The following is a 22,285-nucleotide window of genomic DNA, read 5'->3' as shown; positions in this document are numbered from 1 at the left end:
CACCTTCTCACTAAACAGATAGGGCTCTGGCGGAGGCTGACTGTAGATTTTGTAGGTGAAGTAGACTAATGGAATAGTAACGATGATAATACAAATCCATGTGCATGTACAACCTTGTAGCAATGCGTTTTCGTCTGCAGCATTAACACCAGGAATCCAGCCAAGCAGCAAGATTACGAAGAAAAATGTTAATCCTAACTTGTCCTTCTGGCTCACTCGTGCACCATGCTTAATGGAAAGCCATAAAATTCTGGAACAAGAATAAAATCAAAATTTATTAAGTTGATTACTACGACTGTGTGTGAGAGAGAACATACTAAGAGGTTTAAGAAAATACACATCCACACGGAAGAACATATTACACAAGAAACAACTTTAAATGCACCTTTTAGTAACAGCGATATCATTTGTAATGATCGGAAGTGCATTGCAGGAGCTTGATAAAATCTTGCGGCCTTGAGAACGAGCAGGGCATTTATGTTGATTGGCGCATGTTATATTGCAAACCAAAAAGTATATGAAATGTGCAATAATTGGTGTAGTTGCTTCAATATCCGTACATACACGTTTTGTAATGCTTTCGATAGAATAAAAGAAAGGGAACATTATAAAAAATGCACTTACTGTTGCTAACACTGGTATGTTTCAATAACATGAAACGCTTATCTTGCGAGTTTGTCAGGTTAATAGTTTCTACATTGTAGTGAACATATTCCGGGTCATCCAATACAAGGACCTGTCAATTAGCTCAAAAGTCGATATTAATTGCTTCCATGAAAACTTAAAGTTGCTAATATAGTTTTGGCTAGAGAAGAACTATGCAGAAGAGAACAAGTCAATTAGCTTCATAGGTGTGTATGGATGGGTGGACTAATAATCCTAAGTAGTTCTGTTTGGGAAGCTAAATTGTTTCTTGAAACTAAAGGAAAGAAACAAGAACAAGCCCACATAGATCAGGAAAAGGCCCAATTGTGAACAACAGAGACAACAAAAGGCCTAAGGCCTAAGGCCCAGACTCCGAACCACTTAACAATCACACTAATCATAATTAAATGGTGTAATCATATTCAGAAAAAAAAAGACAACCCACCTTGTTGTCCTCACTGAGAGCAACAGCAAAGAAGCCGTCAACACCGCAACCTTTTGGAGCCCAAATCACAGCCATCCTGCCGAAATCAGAAGGCGAATTAGAAATTTTCATCATTTGGAAATTAATTGGACAGTTAATTCATTAAAATGTTGAAATAAGTATAAAAGGACGAACAATTAATTCTACTACAGAGTTGAAGTAATCATTTAGTATTACGGGTTTAGTGATATTACTTTTCATTCGTAAGTGAGAGGTATTACTAATGAAATCATTAGACAGTTAATTAACAGCAATTGGATTGTTACTTGTTAATTAAGTAATTCTAATAAAATTTGAAAGCAAGGAAGTTCGTTACCGGTCGGCGGAGAGCACAATGTTAATCTGCGTCTGCAGCGCTGATTTCTCTGATTCCTGGAACTCCTCCAACGGCGTTGCTCCGAGCTCTCCGCCGAGCAAAGCCAACGCGCAGTCCTTACGAGCGAGAAAGACCACTACGCACCGCGTCGATTTCTCCAGTTCCAACTCGTACACCAATGGCGTCGACGTTCTGAGCTTAACACCGAACAATACCGACGCGCCGTCCGTACGCTCGTGTTTCTTGAGGAAAAGATTAACGCACGGCGCTGTGTGTAGTGACGCTGTGTGCACCCTCGGATTTTCTGAATCGTCCAACTCGTCCACGAACGGCGTCGCTGAGAACTTTGTTTTGAAGGAGGCCAACGCGCAGTCCTTACAAGCGGGAAATACCGCTACGTGCCCAGTCCAGTCGATATATTTCTCCGGTTCCAACTCGTACAGTACCGTAAGCATTATGACCAAACCTCTAAACCGCAGGAGCAACGGACCAAGCATTACGACCACCTGAAAGTAATCCAGGTTTTGTAACTCTAGATATGCTTCGATTTCCAGAGAGAATTTGTTGTCGCTCTGCCGTTTGTAAGAGAAACAAGGTGGCGTATAGATAGCGAGAAAAGGCGGAGTACGAGAAGAACGGTGGATAATGGTTTATATACAAAATGATAGATTGTTGACGTGTTGAAAGTAGCTACATCACGAATTTTATATTAAGTGTATTAAGGATATTAAGTATAAAATACTGGTTTAGAGTGTTGAAAGTAGCTACATCACGAATTGTATATTAAGTATATTAAGCATATATTAAGTATGGCAACCAGTGTTTGATGAAGCACGCCGATCCCGACTTCCATCTGATTTGTACTTGACGACGGAGAATCTCGGTCTGGATCGACGCCGATCCAGTATTTTATGTTAAGTATGTTGAAAGAGCAGATCGACTACTTTAGAATCAGGAAATGCTTGGCAACAGAGCTTGCTGCTTTGGTGAGTTTCTTAAATGACTCTTTCATTTGTGTTTTATGTCTACGAGTCGATGTGATCGGGTTTCACATTTAAATAATTTTTTTTATTTTTTTATTTTGGTTTGGTTCGAGATTACTGAACGAATGAAAATGTGAGATCGATTCCCGTAGTGAAATTTTGGGATCGGTTCGGGATTGGGTACCGAAATTTTCGGGATTTACGTTTTGGGATTTTTTGGGTTCAGTTTGAAATTTTCGGTATTTTTATCCACCCCTAATTAATTTATCTTAACTAGCCTCAATTGACTCTTATTTATTTTTTTATCTGATAATATATTATTTATTGTTGTTTAAAAAAAAATTACTTGTTTTAGTTATTATTGTTTTTTATGAAATATATTTTAGAAATTCCTTATTTTTGCTCATTATGTGCTCCCCCTTGTTTGGTTCTAGTTCTCTTTTAAGGTCTTTATTTTGAGCATTTGTGAAGACTAAATGCATATTAGTCACAAGATTAAATTAGTTTATATCCAAATGCTTAAATATTGGAAAATTTAATAAAACAAAACAAGAAAATGAGTTTTTAAATGGTTTATGGATTTTAAGTTGATTTTGCTTTATATAATTGTCAAATATTTTAAGCTTTTAAATGTAAACTAATTTTTGTGGCTAATATGCATTTGATCCTCACAAATTCTCAAGGATGTAATTATAATTTCCTCTTTTCCAAGTAAATACATAAATACTTTGTGAGTTTGTTTCTTTTTTGAAAATAAATACATAAATACTTTTATTACAAATGTATGAAATTTTCATCATCTAAGAGAGATCAAATTGGTTTATTCCGAATATTGATAGTTAGTAAATTTTTACGTATTTTCTACACGTATTCCCTAAATCCCAAGTATAAATTTCATTTGAGAAAAACGATTGTCACACAATAAGATTGTCTTTGTACCTCTTAAGAAAGATCTTTCAAAGAATCAAATTAATGGTGGAAAAATCACAACTAAACTAGTTGCTTACAAATCATATACAGGATTACAAATTTAAAAGACATGATTAATGGTCACTAATACGAAAGGGGGAATGAACAAGGCTAAGGAGAAAAGGTGCCCAGTCCAGTCGATATATTTCCAGAGAGAAAAGGTGGCGTATAGTAAATGAGAAAAGGAGGAGTAGAAGAAAAAAGGGTGGAATGAAGAATCTATTGTGTCGTTGTAATTAACAGAAGAGGATCCTCTCTTGAGTTTAGGATGGGAATCCTCTTTATCACAAAATTCGGATCTTTTAAATTTAATCCAACGGTTGCAATTATTATAATTTTTAGAGGGCTCCCTGTTTGAAGCCGTTTGATTAAATTTGAACGGTCTGGATTTCGTGATCAGGAGGATTCTCATCATAAGCTCAGGAGAGGATCCTCTTCTGTAATTAACATCACGAATAAGGGCAAAATGATAGATTGTTGACGTGTTGAAAGGCAGAAAAGTAACTACATTAGAATGTTGGAAGTACCACGTCACGAATTTTATATTAAGTATATATTAAGGGATTTGGATACTCCCCTTAATGTTGGAAGTACCACATCACGAATTTTATATTAACGATATACTTAAGGGAAGTACCACATCACGAATTTTATATTAAGGATATACTTAAGGGATTTGGATCCTCTCCTTAATGTTGGAAGTATCGAATTTTATATTAAAGTATATATTAATGGATTTGGATCCACTTCTGAGCTTAAGGAGAGGATCCTCCTGATCAAAACACATGGGTCGTTGGATGAAAATCCAACAATTATAATTATTATAACTTTAAAGGACCTTCCTATTTGTAATCGCTGAATTTTCATCCAACGGTCCACGTGTCTTGATCAGGAGGATCCTCTCCATAAGCTCGGGAGATGATCCAAATCCTATATTAAGTAGCAACCAGTATTTGATGTAGCGGAGCGACTACATTAGAATGAGGAAATGCTCGGCAACAGAGCTTGCCGCTTTGGCGAGTCTTCTATATTTTTATTCTTACATAACTCTTTCATTTGTGTTTTATGTCAACGACTACGAATCGATGTGATTGGGTTTCGCATTTAATTAATTTTTTTTATTTTTTATTTTGGTTCGGTTCGGGATTATCAAATGAATGAAAATATGAGACCGATTCTCGTACTGAAATTTCGGGATCGGTTCGGGATTCATTTTGAGATTTTTTCGCTTCGGGATATTTTGGGTTCGGTTTGAAATTTTTGGTATTTTTTTCCACCCCTAATCAATTTATCTTAACTAGCCTCAATTGACTCTTATTTATTTTTTTATCTGATAATATATTATTTATTGTTGTTTAAAAAATATTACTTGTTTTAGTTATTATTGTATTTTATGAAATATATTTTAGAAATTCCTTATTTTTGCTCATTATGTGCTCCCCCTTGTTTGGTTTTAGTTCTCTTTTATGGTCTTTGTTTTGAGCATTTGTGAAAACTAAATGCATATTAATCACATGATTAAATTAGTTTATATCCAAATCCTTAAAATATTTGAAAATTTAAAAAACAAAACAAGAAAATGAGTTTTTAAATGGTTTATGGATTTTAAGTTGATTTTGCCTTATCAAATTGTCAAATATTTTAAGCCTTCAAATGTAAACTAATTTTTGTGGCTAACATGCATTTGATCCTCACAAATTCTCAAGGATGTAATTATAATTTCCTCTTTTCCAAGTAAATACATAAATACTTTGTGAGTTTGTTTCTTTTTGGAAAATAAATACATAAATACTTCTATTACAAATGTATGAAATTTTCATCATCTAAGAGAGATCAAATTGGTTTATTCCGAATCTTGATAGTTAATAAAATTTTACGTATTTTCTGCACGTATTCCCTAAATCTCAAATATAAATTTCATTTGAGAAGAACGATTGTCACAACATAAGATTGTCTTTGTACCTCTTAAGAAAAATCTTTCAAAGAATCAAATTAATGGTGGAAAAATCACAACTAAACTAGTTGCTTACAAATCATATACAGGATTAAAAATTTAAAAGACATGATTAATGGTCACTAATACGAAAGGGGGAATGAACAAGGCTAAGGAGAAACAGATTAAGGGTTCTTTCTCGTCTTCTTCTTCAGGCTTCAATGTTCGTAAGTGTAGGAGCTCATATCGTTCCATGACAAGCAGCACTTGATCTTCTTGTTTTGAGGCACATGAAACTTCGGTTCTTTCGGTATAGTTGGATGCTTCATTGACCTAACAACGAGGAAACGTGAGCACGGCGTCAGAAAACTGTATTACGTCCTACTTATAAATACAATTTATATCAGAATATGTCTGGCTCAATATAGAACATTTGACGGGATAGACTACGCTGTTGGAGGAACCGAAACCATATTTAGTCTCCCTTAAAACTTCAAAGCAGAAAGTTAAAGAACCACAGATTACATGATAACTGTAAATCCTACAAAGCCAGAATCAGTGTAAATCAGTGTAACTTTATAAGAGATTTTATCGACCCGCTTTGTAAGGATGGATTCCAAAAATTATCTGCACTTTCTTGTTCTGCATATTACGAAAACGATTTTGGAAACACCCTTGTCATTCCAAAATGAGAGTATTCCAATCATGACATTGTTTTATCTTGACATGCAAGAAACTTCAAGAGGAGAAAGGGTCTATGTATAATCGGTTTACAATCAGATCAATGAAGTGTTACCTTCTGGGAATGAAAGGCCTGTCAAAGTAGGGCATCGGCTGTGCTTTTGGGACAAGCTCCTTTCTCAATCTTCTTATTTCCTCCTCTTCTGCCAACTGCAAGAGAAAAAACAATAACAAAACTCATATTTCAGGTCGAGAATAACTATGATAATAGAAAGCTCATCAAGTGCAATAACTCTTTACCTTCTGCAGTCTCTCTCTTTCCATCTTGTATTGCTCAAACAGGGTCATCTTCTCTGCCACCTGATAGTGCACACAAATACAAAACCAATTTCAGAAAAGGAATTTGTTATCGAGTCTCTTGAAATATCATCACATGCCCAGCATACCAACCGACATCACCCATACAAGTCATTTCTCATATATATCTCCAAAGTGACGTTATGGTCATTTCTCATGTAATAAGAGTAACTTCTTGGAGTCCATAAATCTAGAAGTGTTCCTAAAGGCACCGATAAAACAACTTTGCCACACATAGTTTGCTTGCACTACTGAGCAGAATGACTGAACATATAAGGACAAGCGCATATTCTCAATGCTCAAGTATTTGAAATCACCTGATGATCAAACTCAGCTCGCTCTACTGCCCGCATGTCACTGTGGAGCTTCAGGTCGGTTGGTATTGTAATTTCTTTTACCGGAGGTTTCAGCAAGCACTGAGATGACAAACACCAAAGGTATCACTTAAATAGCAATAAATCACTTAAACACCAAAGGTTTCATACAAGTTAGTGGTTCAGTCTTGTCTTTCTTGCAATAACAATAAATCACTTAAATATAGTCCTCTTCATGTGATTTCGAACACCGAATTTGTATCTATACCTCTGGTTCGTCTGTTGTCCATGGGAGGCCCTGAGCAATTGGTATCCGCTGCCTCTCCTCCTCCATCATCATCTCTTGTAACTTCTTCACGAACTCTTCCTCCTTTTGTCTTCCCCTTTCCTGCATTGAGATCACCAAACAAAGTTAGAAGCAATGCGAATGCAAGTAAACTTTCGAGTACTTTTTGATACCATCCATTTTCCGCACAATTTACCTCTGTTCTTAGCTTGAATGGCTTAGCGCTAGTGGCTCTCTGTTGCCGCTTCTTCTTCCATCTCGTTCCTCCCATTGTGCTAGAAGATTCAGAGCTCTGAAATTCGAACCAAAATACAACCTAACCTAAGTTAGTCAATCATTTTCAATCTCCAAATAATGTAAAAAACAGTTAAAACTAGATCTTACATTTCTTCTGTTTCTTCGCCCCCCGTTAGAAGTCCTGCTTGAACCACTGTTTAATCAAAATAGCAAATCCAAAACTCAGTCAGGACTTACAACAAACAAACACCTGGTGTGCATCCAATTGTAATTCTAACTATAATTAAGTATAATTGCTAACCTTCCCAGACTTCCATCCCAAGAAGAAGAGACTGAAGGCCGCCGATCCAGACCGAGATTCTCCGAAGTCAAGCACAAATCAGACGGGAAAAACGACGACGAAACCTGTGTTTCCGGCGCATTCGGAGGAGGCTGCAATCCAGGCAATGTCCACTTCTCTACCTTCTTCCCAATCTCTTCCGCTGCCTCCTCCTCCCCATTCTGCTCATCCGAATCCTTTGAGCTTGGAATCGAAAGCAGCTTCTCAAATGCCTGAATCAAATGCATCACCTTCCCACGCTCTGGCACACTCTTCCTCGCCTCTTCCAACAACTTGTCCCTTCTTCTCTTGATTGTCGAACAACCCAATTCACTATCCGGGTCCAAATCACCCGACCCATCTTCAATATGAAGGTCCTGAATCCTCAAACCCTCCTCGATTGCTTCCTCCAGTTCACGCTCAGCTCTGTCGCTCTCCTTCAAACTCTCGGATTCGACGTCGTCGTTTCGCTTCTTGAAGAACTCTTCCTGCGACGCCCGTAGATTTTCATACGCAACGCAGAGGCACATTTTCGAATTTCCCTTCTCTTTGCACTTGCAGGCGACATTCGGATTCTCCTTCTTCGATTTCTTCTTCGCGACGACGAACTTTCTCTCCCGGATCTTGTTCCGGGGCGAACGAACAACCGGGTTTGTGTTCTTGGACGCCGATTTCTGGGACTTCGCCGCCGATTTCGACGCAGGGGAAGCAGTGGGTTTGGGGCCAGGGGAAACATTGGGGTTCGAATTCTCAGTGTATCTCGAGTTGTCGTGCTTCTTGGATCGAGACCCATGTTGGTTTTTCACAGGAGTCACCGCTCCGGCGTTCTTGCCGATCAAATCCATCGGAATGTGAAAGAAAAAGAGAGATTATTCGCCGGACACAACTGGGTTCGTTGAGTTTAGATAAGAAAATCAAGGGTTTGCTTTTTTTTTTTTTTTTTTTTTTTTTTTTTCTGAAGCGAGGAAAGAATGAGTGAGGATTGATGGATTTGGAGAGAGAAAAAAAGAAACGTTAGAGCTGTTGACGCTCTATGTATAACGGCTATTTTTCTATGATTATATGTGCACCGTCTGATAAAGCTTTTAAAATTTCTGTCTATGTTGAACCGTTGGATTAAGTGTTACTTTAAAAATAAATTATTTTGGTTCGTTTGGATTAAGTGATTAGGAATTTAGGAGAGAGTGGTGGTGATAGAGGATTTCATTTACCAACGGTTGCAGCCGAATAAGGCAAGTCATAATACTGAGATATGTGCACGTAGTTCAATATCTTAGAACATAAAATGATGATTTTTAATTATGCATCCCTACTTAATAATTTCTTTTTTAAATTATTGTAATAATTTCGAACTCTTCTGCCTTTCCCTTTTAATGTAAATTTAAAAAAAAATATTACGAAAATACTCCTATTATCTTATTTTGTTAAAACCCCTACTTTTTTTTTTATCAACGAGCATATATACTCAATACGACTATGCAATCCGCAATAAAAATACAAGTATGGGCATTCCAACCAACACCTCAACGTATATAACAGTAATACAAGGTATGTGATTAATAATCAATATTATATTTAAAATTATTGTCAACCATGAGTATGTCTGGGCAAGTATTATATTTAGAGAACTTTACGAAAAGTTTCTGATATTGTTCATTTTAACGAAAAACCACATTTTTTTCACTAAAATGTTAATCCTGGTACTATTCGTTTTACCCTTTATTTTTTCCTTATCGTTAAAACTCAAAGTTTTCAAACTCTTTTCATTAATTTTCTTTTATATTTATTCATGGTTCAATCCCTTTTGGATTCAATCGCGAGTGAGATTAGTTCATATATACAACTGTTGTTTTCTAAATGAGATCAATTGATTTTTAATCATATACACCGTATTATTACTATTACTCACACCTACAAAATTTGCTACTCTTTATTTTTAATAACGTCTCAAGATTCCAATTGAATACAACGGTAATAAAGATTAAGATCAACTTTGTTTTATTTAAAGGAAAACTAATGAAAAATTTTTGAAAATTTTTGAATTTTAACGATAATAACAAAATAAAAGATAAAGTAAATAATACTAATTTTTTTAATATAAAAATATAACTTTTTATTAAAATGAACGCGAACTTTTTATTAAAATTTCGTGGGACTTCCAAGGTCAATGCCTGGGGTAGAATATTTTCTGAGAATGTTATACTTGGCCGCCACGCTTGAGGAATGGCGCGAATCCTACAAGAAGGAGATGACCACGCAACTCAATTTATCCCCAAAAAAACGGGAGAAGGTCTCGTTGCAATTCCTCGTTTTTTACTGTTTTCAATTCTTCTTCTTTTGCAATTCCATCGGAACCCTAAAAAACCCCAGACTCTGATTATTGTTCTTTTATTTCAATTGGGGGTTTCTGAGGTTTAATTTGGTTAATTCGCAGACAATTCATGGCGCAGAACAGCGCCGGCGGTGCGGAGGCGCGTGCCCGATCACGTGACGAGCTGAGCGGCGAGGGTGAGTCCCTTTGGGGTAAGATTAATCCCAAGAACTTCGGCGACAGGGTTTTCAGGGGAAGGCCGTCGGAGCTTGACGACAAGGTTAAAAAGTCCAGGAAGAAGAAAGAGCGGGACCCAATTGATGCCGAGCCTGCATCCGTGTTTCGCCGGAGCAAAAGGCGTCGCCTTTGTGAAGATAGCGTCCTCAGTGTTTCGGTGGAGGAAGAAGGTGTTTACAGGCCGACGAACAGCGAAACCGGGAAGGCGTACGAGGAAATTATTGAAGTGATTCAGAAACAGTTGGGTGGGCAGCCACTGAGTGTAGTGGGCGCCGCGGATGAGATTTTGGATGTTCTTAAAAACGAGAGCTTTGAGGATTCTGAGAAGAAAAAGGAGATTCAGAAGTTGTGGAACCCGATAGCGGATGAAGTTTTTGATCGGTTGGATTCGATTGGGGGGCGGATCACGGATTACGGAGCTGGGATTGATGCCTTGGATGATGGCGGTGAAGCTGTTGATGACGATGTGGGTGTTGCGGTTCGATTTGAACAGGATGAGGAGGAGGAGGAGAGTAGCGATCTCGATATGGTCATGGAAGATGAGGAACAGGATGGGAATAATGTGGTCATTCCGAGCAAGTCAGGGGCAATGCAAATTGGTGGTGAGATTGATGATGATGATGTGCAGGAAGCGGATAATGATGGTTCGAGCCTTAATGTTCAGGACATTGGTGCTTATTGGCTTCAGAGGAGGATCTTTGAGGCTTATGAGAAAAATATTGATCCAGTTCAATGCCGGAAGCTTTCTGAAGAAGTTCTCCAGATACTTGCCGAAGACAATGACAGGGGAGTTGAAACCAGGCTGTTGATGCACCTTCAGTTTGACAAATTCAACCTTGTTAAGCTTCTAGTGCGAAACCGGTTGAAAATTGTCTGGTGCACCCGTTTAGGGAGAGCCCAAAGCGAAGATGAGAGGAAGAAAATCGAGGAGGATATGTTGCATTCTGGTCCAGATTTGGCTGCAATTTTACAACAGTTGCACAACACGACGGCCAGCGCGAAAGAGAGGCAAAAGAACTTGGAGAAGAGTATTAGAGAAGAGGCTCGGAGGTTGAAGGATGAGACTGCTGGGAACGAGCTTGGGGATAGAGATGGAGGAAGTTATTGGTTCAGAGGCGAGGTGCGGTTGCTTGATCTTGATAGCCTTGCTCAAGAAGAAAGCAGATTCTTGGTGTCTAACAAGTGCGTGTTTCCACTCAGGTCTCGCAAAGAAATGAAAAAGGGATATGAGGAAATTCATGTTCCAGCATTGAAGCCTCAACCATATCCTGATCATGAGCTTGTAAAAGTATCTGCCATGCCTGATTGGGCACAACCGGCTTTCAAAGGGATGAGCCGGTTGAACAGAATACAAAGCAGAGTCTATGGGGCTGCTCTTTTCGAAGCTGACAATATCCTCTTATGTGCTCCCACTGGTGCAGGTAAAACTAATGTTGCAGTGCTTACTATACTTCATCAGATTGGGCTAAACATGAATAAGGAGAACGGTACTATAAACCACAGTGATTATAAGATTGTATATGTTGCTCCTATGAAAGCGCTGGTGGCTGAAGTTGTTAGAAATTTGTCTAATCGTTTGCAGGACTATGGTGTCACGGTGAAGGAGCTTAGTGGTGACCAGACACTCACTCGCCAACAAATTGAAGAGACTCAAATTATTGTCACAACTCCAGAGAAGTGGGATATCATTACCCGAAAGTCAGGTGATCGTACTTACACACAACTTCTAAAACTTTTAATTATTGATGAAATTCATCTACTTCATGACAATAGAGGTCCTGTTCTTGAAAGTATTGTTGCTAGAACTGTTAGGCTGATTGAGACCACAAAAGACCATATCCGGTTGGTGGGATTATCTGCTACACTCCCTAACTATGAAGATGTGGCGAAGTTCTTGCGCGTTACAAAGGGGCTGTTTCATTTTGACAATAGTTTCAGACCTGTACCCCTTTCGCAACAATATATTGGAATCACAATAAGGAAGCCACTGCAGAGGTTGCAGTTGATGAATGATATTTGTTATGAAAAGGTGATTTCTATGGCTGGAAAGCATCAAGTTCTTATCTTTGTGCATTCAAGGAGAGAAACGGCTAAAACAGCTTGTGCTATACGAGACACTGCACTTGATAAGGGCACTCTTGGTAGGTTTCTGAAAGAAGACAGTGCCAGCCATGAGATTCTTAATGTTCATAAAGATTTGGTAAAGAGCAATGATCTCAAAGGTCTTCTGCCATATGGTTTTGCTATTCATCATGCTGGGTTGAACAGGGATGATCGCCAACAGGTTGAGGCTCTTTTTGCTGATGGGTATGTACAAGTTTTAGTTTCCACTGCAACACTTGCTTGGGGTGTGAATCTGCCAGCTCACACCGTGATAATTAAGGGGACTCAGATCTATAATCCAGAAAAGGGAGCATGGACTGAACTAAGTCCTCTTGATATTATGCAGATGTTGGGTCGGGCAGGACGACCTCAGTACGATTCAGAAGGAGAAGGGATAATCATCACTGGCCACAATGAATCACAATACTATCTTTCTTTGATGAATCAACAACTACCTATTGAAAGTCAATTAGTCTCCAAATTGGCTGACCAATTGAATGCTGAAATTGTTCTTGGAACTGTTCAAAATGCTAGAGAAGCCTCTGATTGGTTAACACACACTTACCTGTATGTTCGCATGTTAAAAGAACCAACCCTGTATGGTTTGGAAGCTGATATTCGCACAAGAGATAGTCAGTTGGAGGAGAGGCGTGCGGATCTGATCCATTCTGCTGCAACCATTTTGGACAGGAACAATTTGATCAGGTATGATAGAAAAAGTGGATACTTCCAGGTCACAGACCTGGGGCAAATCGCGAGTTATTATTATATAACTCATGGAACAATATCCACATATAATGAGCTATTAAAGTCCACAATGGGTGATATAGATCTGTTTCGGTTGTTTTCACTAAGTGAGGATTTTATATACGTCACTGTGCGGCAGGATGAAAAGATGGAACTCGCACAACTATTGGATCGTGTTCCTGTCCCGGTCAATGGCAGTCGGGAAGAGCCCAGTGCCAAGATTAATGTTTTGCTGCAAGCTTATATTTCACAACTGAAACTTGAAGGGCTTTCTTTGTCATCTGATATGGTTTTCATTACTCAGAGTGGGGGGCGTCTTCTACGGGCTATTTTTGAGATTGTCTTGAGACGAGGATGGGCTCAGCTAGCAGGAAAGGCATTGAAATTGTGCAAAATGGTTGACAAGAGGATGTGGGGCGTCCAAACACCCCTTCGCCAGTTCAATGGGTTAATAACGAATGATATTTTGATGAAATTGGAGAAGAAGACTTGGCCTGGGAAAGGTATTATGACCTCTCTCCACAGGAGCTGGGGGAGCTTATTCGTATGCCAAAGATGGGAAGAATGCTTCATAAGTTCATCCACCAGTTCCCCAAATTAAACCTTGCAGCCCATGTCCAACCGATTACTCGCACAGTACTAAACGTCGAGCTTGTTAAAACACCAGACTTTCAGTGGGAGGACAGAATTCATGGATATGTGGAGCCCTTTTGGGTAATTGTGGAGGATAATGACGGTGAGTGCATTCTTCATCATGAATATTTTCTACGGAAGAAGCTGTATATTGATGAGGATCATACTTTGAACTTCACAGTTCCAATTTGTGAACCACTTCCTCCCCAATACTACATTCGTGTTGTGTCGGATAGGTGGCTTGGGTCGGAGACTGTTTTGCCTGTTTCTTTCAGGCGCCTCATCTTACCTGATAAGTATCCTCCACCTACAGAGTTATTGGACTTGCAACCATTTCCCTTGGCTGCACTAAGGAATCCAGTGTTCGAAGCTCTGTACGATCATGATTTTAAGCATTTTAATCTTATTCAGACTCAGGTCTTCACTGTTCTGTATAATTCAGATGAGAACGTTTTAGTTGCTGCACCAACAGGGAGTGGGAAGACCATATGTGCAGAGTTTGCCATATTGAGGAATCATCAAAAGGGCACTGAAGCTGATAGTCCTGTCATGCGTGTTGTGTATATTGCACCTTTTGAAGCTCTTGCTAATGAGCGTTACAGTGACTGGGAAAGGAAGTTTGGAAAGGGTCTCAATCTGTGCGTTGAAAAATTATCTGGGGAAATAAATACAGACCTGAAACGGCTTGAGAAAAGTCATATTATCATCAGCACTCCAGAGAAATGGGATGCTTTATCTCGCCGCAGGAAAGAGTGGAAACATGTTCAACAGGTTAGTCTTTTTATTGTAGACGAACTCCACTTGATTAGTGGTCAATGTGGTCCAATCTTGGAGGCAATAGTCTCTAGGATGAGATATATATCAACTCAATCCGAGAACATGATTCGTATTGTGGCTCTCTCAACTTCTCTTGGAAATGCAAAGGATCTTGGAGAATGGATAGGGGCTACCTCTCACAGCATTTTCAATTTTCCTCCTGCGGCGCGTCCAGTGCCTCTTGAAATACACATTCAGGGGGTGGATTTTGCTGATTTTGAAGCGAGGATGCAAGCAATGATGAAATTAACATACACTGCCATTGTCCAACATGCCAGGAATGGTGAACCAGCTCTTGTGTATGTTCCTACAAGGAAACACGTCCGACTAACTGCTGAGCATCTGGTGACTTGCTCAAATGTAAATAATGAGACACCACCTTTTTTATTGCGATCTTGGGAAGGTCATATCGAGTCTTTGTTTGGAAGCCTTAATGATGAAAGATTGCAATCCACTTTGCGCATTGGAGTGGGCTACTTGCATGAGGGCTTAACTAGTTCAGATCAACAAATTGTGTCACAGCTTTATGAATCTGGTTGGATTCAAGTGCGTGTAGTAAGCAGTTCAATGTGTTGGGGAGTGCCGCTGTCAGCTCATTTGGTGGTTGTGATGGGAACCCAATATTATGACTGCCGGGAAAATGTTCACACCGATTACCATGTTACTGATCTGTTGCAGATGATGGGCGGTGCCAATCGCCCTCTGCTAGATGATTCTGGGAAGTGTTTCATCCTCTGCCACACGCCTCGTAAAGAATACTACAAGAAGTTCTTGTATGAAGCATTGCCTGTTGAAAGCCATTTCCACCATTACCTACATGATAATGTAAATGCGAAAATTGTTGCTGGAATGATTGAGAACAAGCAAGACGCAGTTGATTATCTTACATGGACCTTCTTGTACAGGAGGATCACACAAAATCCCAACTATTATAATCTCCAAGTAGTTAGTCAGCGGCATCTTTCTGAACACTTCTCGGAGCTTGTTGAAACGACACTGAGTGATTTGGAAGCAAGCGAGTGCGTTGCTATCAAGAATGAAAAAAACCTATCTCCTTTGCCTCTTGGCATGATAGCATCGTATTATTACATCAGTTATACAACTGTAGAGCGGTTCAGTTCTTCTTTAACTTCCAAAACAAAGATGAAGGGTCTTCTGGAGATTCTAGCTCAAGCTTCAGAGTATTCACAGCTTCCCATACGATCTGGGGATGAAGAGTTGGTCCGAAGGTTAATTAACCACCAAAGGTTCTCTTTCGAGAATCCCAAATGCACAGACCCTCATGTGAAAGCAAATACGCTGCTTCAGGCTCACTTCTCCAGGCAACCTGTAGGAGGGAACCTAACAATGGATCAGCAAGAGGTGATCCTTTCCGCAACTAGGTTGGTTTATGCAATGATTGATGTAATTTCCAGTAACGGCTGGCTAAGACTTGCTGTCCAAGCGATGGAGTTGAGCCAGATGGTGACTCAGGGTATGTGGGACCGCGATTCTGAGCTTCTACAGCTTCCTCATTTCACATAGGAGCTGGCAAAGAGATGTCAAGATAATCCTGAAAAGAGCGTGGAAACCGTATTTAATTTGAAACAGATGGAAGACGATGAGAGACGCAAGCTACTCGAGATGTCAGATGCACAGTTGCTTGATGTTCAACGGTTTTGCAACCGGTTTCCTGACACTGATGTGAATTATGAGGTCCTGGGTTGCGAAAGTATTAACGCTGGGGAAGATAAGATCACACTGCAAGTCAGTCTTAATCGCGATCTTGATGGGCGGACTGAGGTAGGTCCTGTTGATGCTCCGAGATATCCCAAGGGGAAAGAAGAAGGGTGGTGGCTTGTAGTTGGAGATACCAAGACTGACTCCTTGCTTGACATCAAGAAAGTTTCCGTGCAAAAGAAGTCAAAGATAAAGCTCGAATTCGCTGCTTCTGCAGCCGAAACTGCCGGAAAGAAGACGTACACCCTATATTTCATGTGTGATTCATACATGGGATGTGATCAGGAAATCAGTGTTGATATTAATTGAAGCAGTGGGAGCCTGAAGAGAAGTTTCTTCTTCAATTTATTTTGCTCGCTTCTATTTTTATTTCCTGCTGTTTTCTACAAACCATTATATAATATATATATATATATATATAAGTTTTTTGTGATGGCTTTGAAGGTGATTCTTACAGTGTAAAGAATCATCCCAACAGTGGATTTTCTTATGTAAAATCGAACGATCGGACTATTTGATTTTACAAGTTTTGGTACTTCCCCAGAAATGCATATCCAAGGGCACATGATCAATATGTACTTAACAAGATTGCAGGTATACCATTTATTGATCAGTTAAGAATTTTCATTCATTTTATTTTATTTGAGAAGACGATCAACATTCTAAACTATGTACGGAAGTAGAACTTGACAAGCATATGATGAGTTTAAGGGAGAAATTAATTTATCTACTTACCCTACTTCTTTACCCCTAACATATCTTTTGACATTCAATCAATTGTATATGTAGACGCTCGTTACCATCTCATGGTTATAAAAAAACAACGTGTGAAAATCATTCCTCTAATATTTTTAGTTTCTTTTGAAACGATAGGGCCGTTTGTTGTTAAAAACTTAATGTTGACTTTCTTTGACATTGTTATTGACTTGAAGCACTTCCTACCAACGCCTTGGAAAGCACTGGTGGCTGAAGAAGGGACTGCAAATTTGACAAAATTCTTACAATCTGAGCTTCACAACATTTAATTACAGGTAAGTCTTCTTTGTGTACGTGTGTGTGTGTATATATATATATATATGTTATTTTAGAATAAAATTGAGTAAATATAAGAGTTCGTTTGGAAGTGCCTATAAGTATTTGTATTGATTGGGAGAAAACAATGATTACGTTTAATGTGCAATGTTGGTGAGCTTGACACTCAATAACAAAAAAATGACCGTCTATAAGCCAAATCGTCTGAAAAGTACAACTAAACATTGATTTGGTCTAGTTTAATTTTTTTTTAAATTTTTTTGTGGTATCCAATCCGAGCCAAGGCGTTATATTGTTGTTACTTGTTAGTTTGGTCATGATGTAAGAGTAAAACCGATTCAACTCGAACCATGCCTACCTCTAATTTAAGGATTGATTTCAATTAAAAAAAGTGTGAACACGCCACACCGTTTGATCACTTCCTAAACAAACGACGCGTCGTTGCAAACCGTTCTTTGGACTGGGACGTGGCGAAATGCTAGTAGCTGTCAAAATTCTTACACTGATGATTACCTGACAGAATCTTTTTCGTGCTCATCCATACAAACCAGAATCACAGTGGCATTCGTCGTAATTTTAACGAGGATCCTTACCTCTTTCAGTAATTTTATCAACAAGAAAGTTTCTATTCTTCGGACCCCAAAAAAACCACAAATGGCTATAAAACCCGCCGGCGCCAAAATTTTACCCGATCCCCAATCTCTATCATTCCGATTCAGATTTGATCAAATTTCTATCTCCGATCGTCAATTCGAGATTTTATTCGTTCAATTCAATCTTTTCTCTACCTGTTGATCCCAATTTCTTACCTCGCCGTGCCTCCAATCCGATTCTAGGGTTAGGGTTTTGAAAAATCCGGAAACTTTTTCGATCCGAAAAGGGTTTTTTCTTGACCTGCGAAAAATTGTTCACCCGATAGGGTTTTGTGGTCCGAAAGATCAAAAACTTCCGGAATTATCTGAAAATTTGAGAAATTATTTTGGTTCTTGAAGTTTCCAATTTTATATTATTTTCATCTGTATAAATTGGGGATAAACAGCTTACTGCATGTTTCTTCAATTGCTCGTAAAGTAGTTTTTAAAATTAAAAGTACAATAATTTTTGCGGTTTGACTTTTGAGAAGCTGATTTTTGGGTGCTTTTGTCAGTTGCCGGGACGTCAATATTTTCAGGTAAGGATCAGCTTCTTCAGCTAAAGCCCAGTAGTACTAATCTTTTTTTTAATAAATTTTTAAATTAGATATTTTTTTTCTCTTTTTTTTTATTTTTTATAAATTAATATGCTTTTTAGATAATTGTTTGACTGTTGGACAATAATTGTTTGCTTTTAGTGCCCCTGCGTGTGTTGCAATATGGAAATTGGTATAAAACAATATTCAAAACCTGGGTTTTTGCAAAAGATGATGCAAGGTAGATGTTTTGAAGTTAGCATGTTACATGGTATGTTATTTTTTAAGGAATATGTGTCTCTATCACTTGTCGAAAGGAAAAACGAAAGAATTGAAAACTAAGCGACTAAATAGTCGTTGGAATCATGTGATTCATTTTTGCTGACGTAGTGGATTCAATGCATTATGCCGATTGTTTGCCTTACCTGATGCGGTTGTTGTTTCAAATTCTGTATTTGCTGTGAAAGGACGAACAATGTTATGTTCATTCTTACGTAGTATGTAATCTGTTTTCATTTGTAGTTAGCGTCGATTAAGTCAAGTCATTCAAAAGGGTTTGTTTCATGTAGAATTGTTATTTTCTTCTCGTTTCTGAGATGTTTGTTTGCGGCTTTCTGCTTTTTGTGGGGGTTTTAGGTATATAAATGCTGTATTGCATATTCAATGCTGCATTTCAAATGTGGCTTTACTTTGCAGGACAAAATGATAAACAAACGACCTTTTGATGTTGAGGATTCTTATGAGGTTGCTTGTAAGCTCCCTAGACGATTGGAACATGCTAATGAGCCTGCTCCAATTGTGGATACTTTTCCTTTGAGTAGCAGTCCCCAGAAAATTCAAATTTCAGGTACCAAATAGTTGCATGGTCAATTGGTCAATAATAATTTTATTTTCAAGTTGTGCGTATAATGATTGGCGGAAAACTTAGAAGATGTAAATGCATAACATGCGCCGTGGATCTGGAATTGCAATTTAGAGTTTAATCTGGACTATTAACACAACCTGACCTTTGAATGGAAATAATGGCATCAGTGTTTGTTATTCTGTTGTAAGTTAGTGTAATCTGGTGTGAGTTAGTATATTGTTTACGAGGACTAATGCATGGTTTTTATTAGCTTAGTGTAATCTGTAGATATTGAGTTTGATCTTATAGCTGATGTAATTACAATATGAAGATGGTGAAGGTGACGGGAGTTTTAGTAAATGTCCAGACGAAGGAAGGTCTGCAAGTGACTTGGGAACTGAATCCTCAAATGAGACCTACAAAGAACTTGAAACTGGTGCTTCTGGAAGCTCCTTCCGATTTTGGTGGGCCAACAACAATATGTTTGAAGCTCATGTAAGACCTGAGGCAGCAGGGCATCTATCATTATTCCCAGAATTTTTTTCACCTGCAAACCATTTGAGGGCTTTTCTTCATTCTGATATGATCTGCTCATCTCCTGTTGATTGTCCTCCTCAAAGGCTAGTTTCTATCGGACCTCAGCATCAAGCTTATGTTCCAGAATGGGGCCACGAGGGTTCACACTCTTCAAATCATCTGGAGAAATTGGATCCTCGGCACGAACTTTCATATGTTTCTGGCCAAGGCCTTGGTGTCAATCAGGAGAAGCTGATGGGTACCTTTATCATTTCTATGCCTGAGCTGGATACATTTGAAAACCATTTATGTGAAGATGTGAGAGCTAGAAACAACTGTAAGTGTGCTGATGCAGGTTCTGTTAGATGCGTGAGACTGCATGTTATGGAAGCAAGAGAGAAATTAAGGGAAGACCTTGGACATCACCTATTTGAAGAGTTGGGCTTTTATGAAATGGGAGAGGAGGTTGCAGAGAAATGGACTAAAGAGGAAGAGCGTGCCTTCCACGATGCCATCTTCTCTAACCCTGCATCATTGGGTAAGAACTTCTGGCACCACCTCTCAGTGGCTTTTCCTTTGCGACCGCACAAAGACCTTGTCAGCTATTATTTCAATGTTTTCATGCTCCATAAGCGTGCTGAGCAGAATAGGTTTGACCCTCTAAACATTGATAGCGACGATGATGAGTGGCAAAAGAGCGAACTTGGAGTGCTCAATGATGACAAGGACGCTTTGGTGGAATCTCCTGTAAATCTAGATGCTCCTGCCTATAACCAGGTAGAACATTTAGGCTGTTTCAATGAGCACATTGAGGATGCTGATGACGTAGATGGTTGTAATGATGGTGCCGATGTGGTTGGTTGTGATGGAATTAAGGACGAGGATGCAGGTGATATAGATGATGGCTCAGGAGCTCATGTTGAGAATCCCCCTGGTGATAGTGGTGGTGCTACTGAAACTCGGCTTTTGGATAAAACTCCTAGCAGTAACAAAGAGAACTATGATATTCAGGATGATTCTTGCACATCATATGAGTATCAGCAAGACAGTTGAGTTATATGCTCCACTTACGGAGGTGAAAGATTCAAGAATTGCAGTGTAGAATGACAACTCGTATATTTAAGTATGCGAAGCATCTTGACTGGCCTGCATCAGCACAATTAGATGTTGAGATGGCAAAGGTCGGAGGTGAACTACAGTACAACTAATAGCTCCTCGCACTGTTGTTCGATTCAAGCCAGCTTTGGGCTGTACAAACTCCTAAAGCCTTTTGTTCATGATTTTGAGAACCCTGAAGGAGGAGCTTCAAGTTGGTGATCGATTATTAACTCTTCAAAGATGAAAGTAGTTTTCCTTCGGTTTTTCAGTTCTTGGAAGAAGGCAGCTACAGATACAGATGTGGGTTTCTAGTACACGATTGATGTCCTCCGTCTGCTAGTCAAAGGGATTACCGTGGCCGGGAAACTCCTTCCTTAAGTGAATAGGGTAGAATTTCATTACCCATGTTCTTCCGTGAGACCAAAATCCTGTTTTTCCTTCTGAGGATGAGTCCCGTGCGAACAGTAACACAAAAGGGATCGTTTTCATCGAAGAAATTGAATCAAAAGTTCGTTACCAAGAATTCACACTGCATCTTTTTGTTTTTGGTAGTGAGGTTAATTCGTTTTATTTTTTGTCTTCGTTTTCCCAGTGTTGTCACTCTTATTTGATACTATTTCTCTCAATCCTTTGGAAATGAATTTTTACATGAATTTAAATACCTATTCAAACTTCTATAGAAAGCTTTTTAATATACTTTTTTTTTTATGGATTCTCTGTTACTTCACTGTTTAACGTCAATTTTCATGTCAACATTATAAAATATTATGCTAAAAATATAAGTTGACAAATAATCCGCGAAGAAACACACTTTTGAGATAGCTTCTTTAGCGTATCTCAAAAGAAGTATGCGAGAATGCTTTTCCGACGAAAAAACAGATCATGGGTTTGAAAAGTAGTGTCAAAGGCTTAAGATCGTCCAACTTGAGCAAGGAAAAATTCTACCATGTCCAGGGAATCCCTTACTTTGTAGAATTAAGGGTCAAGAGTTTGGTCAAATGTCAAAATTCTTTTGACATGACTAAATTATTAACTTTATGCATGCTAATGTACTTCCATCAAAGTTCAAACAAAAAAAAACATTGACCATCCCACTACCTACCCTTTCAAATTTACTGTGCCTTCGAGTGTTTTTTTACCATGTTACCCCTGTCAAATTAACCGTGCATTCGACAGTTGGGGACAGTGAGGTTCGGACCTTGGGATTTGGGAAAGGGATCTTCTGCAGATTCCTTTCATTAAGTTCACATATCCGGACTATTGAAATTTGATTCAACGTTTATAAACAGGATTTCCTTTAAAAGTTATAATAACTTTAGTTGTTTGATCAAATTTCAATGATCCGGATGGGTGAACTTAGTAGAAGGGATCCGGAGAGGATCCCTATCCCAGACTTGTCCCTTGTGTAGGGTTACTTATGAGAACAAAGTGGTAAATGCTAAATAGGCACTTACATTTCCAATCCGTTGGTTGCTATGTCCTTGGAAAGAAAATGTACACAGACCACATGAAGGTAGGATCATCCAATTCTTCAGCC

General features: G+C 38.8%; 2 protein-coding genes and 1 pseudogene across 3 annotated transcripts; 2 read left to right on the top strand and 1 right to left on the bottom strand.

Annotated features, from left to right (window-relative positions):
* Positions 1-5,374: 5,374 nt before the first annotated feature.
* LOC126582715 (microtubule-destabilizing protein 60-like) lies at positions 5,375-8,520 on the bottom strand. The gene is made up of 8 exons (XM_050246891.1): positions 7,507-8,520; positions 7,353-7,398; positions 7,165-7,260; positions 6,951-7,070; positions 6,686-6,784; positions 6,312-6,371; positions 6,127-6,221; positions 5,375-5,663 (listed from the first exon to the last, which is right to left on the bottom strand). Exons 1-8 carry the CDS (start codon positions 8,367-8,369, stop codon positions 5,549-5,551), a joined length of 1,494 nt encoding a protein of 497 aa, XP_050102848.1. The 5' UTR covers positions 8,370-8,520; the 3' UTR covers positions 5,375-5,548.
* Positions 8,521-9,696: 1,176 nt separating this feature from the next.
* LOC126582721 (DExH-box ATP-dependent RNA helicase DExH12-like) lies at positions 9,697-18,294 on the top strand (annotated as a pseudogene).
* On the top strand, positions 17,805-21,431 carry LOC126582716 (uncharacterized). 2 transcript variants are annotated; one of them, XM_050246893.1, is made up of 3 exons: positions 17,805-18,293; positions 18,987-19,137; positions 19,466-21,431. In XM_050246893.1, the coding sequence occupies exons 2-3, from the start codon at positions 18,993-18,995 to the stop codon at positions 20,701-20,703; spliced, it is 1,383 nt and encodes a 460-aa protein (XP_050102850.1). In that variant the 5' UTR covers positions 17,805-18,293; positions 18,987-18,992; the 3' UTR covers positions 20,704-21,431. The 2 variants fall into 2 exon arrangements, with proteins under 2 accessions (XP_050102850.1, XP_050102849.1); XM_050246892.1 differs by lacking the exon at positions 17,805-18,293 and having other exon boundaries at positions 18,300-19,137.
* Positions 21,432-22,285: the final 854 nt, after the last annotated feature.

This window comes from Malus sylvestris, chromosome 9 (genome assembly GCF_916048215.2).
Source record: "Malus sylvestris chromosome 9, drMalSylv7.2, whole genome shotgun sequence".
Lineage (NCBI taxonomy): Eukaryota > Viridiplantae > Streptophyta > Magnoliopsida > Rosales > Rosaceae > Malus > Malus sylvestris.
Note: the sequence above shows the minus strand (reverse complement) of the source record. Positions and strands in the feature narration are given on the sequence as shown.

Bases quoted from the DNA above. Each gene is read 5' to 3' on its own strand.
- LOC126582715 (XM_050246891.1), bottom strand. From the start codon at position 8,369: ATGGATTTGATCGGCAAGAACGCCGGAGCGGTGACTCCTGTGAAAAAC. The intron at 7,399-7,506 runs GTTAGCAATTAT...TTGATTAAACAG, and splicing joins TGGGATGGAAGTCTGGGAAG to TGGTTCAAGCAGGACTTCTA. The intron at 7,261-7,352 runs GTAAGATCTAGT...TTCGAATTTCAG, and splicing joins GGCGAAGAAACAGAAGAAAT to AGCTCTGAATCTTCTAGCAC.
- LOC126582716 (XM_050246892.1), top strand. From the start codon at position 18,954: ATGCTGCATTTCAAATGTGGCTTTACTTTGCAGGACAAAATGATAAAC. The intron at 19,138-19,465 runs GTACCAAATAGT...TACAATATGAAG, and splicing joins CCAGAAAATTCAAATTTCAG to ATGGTGAAGGTGACGGGAGT.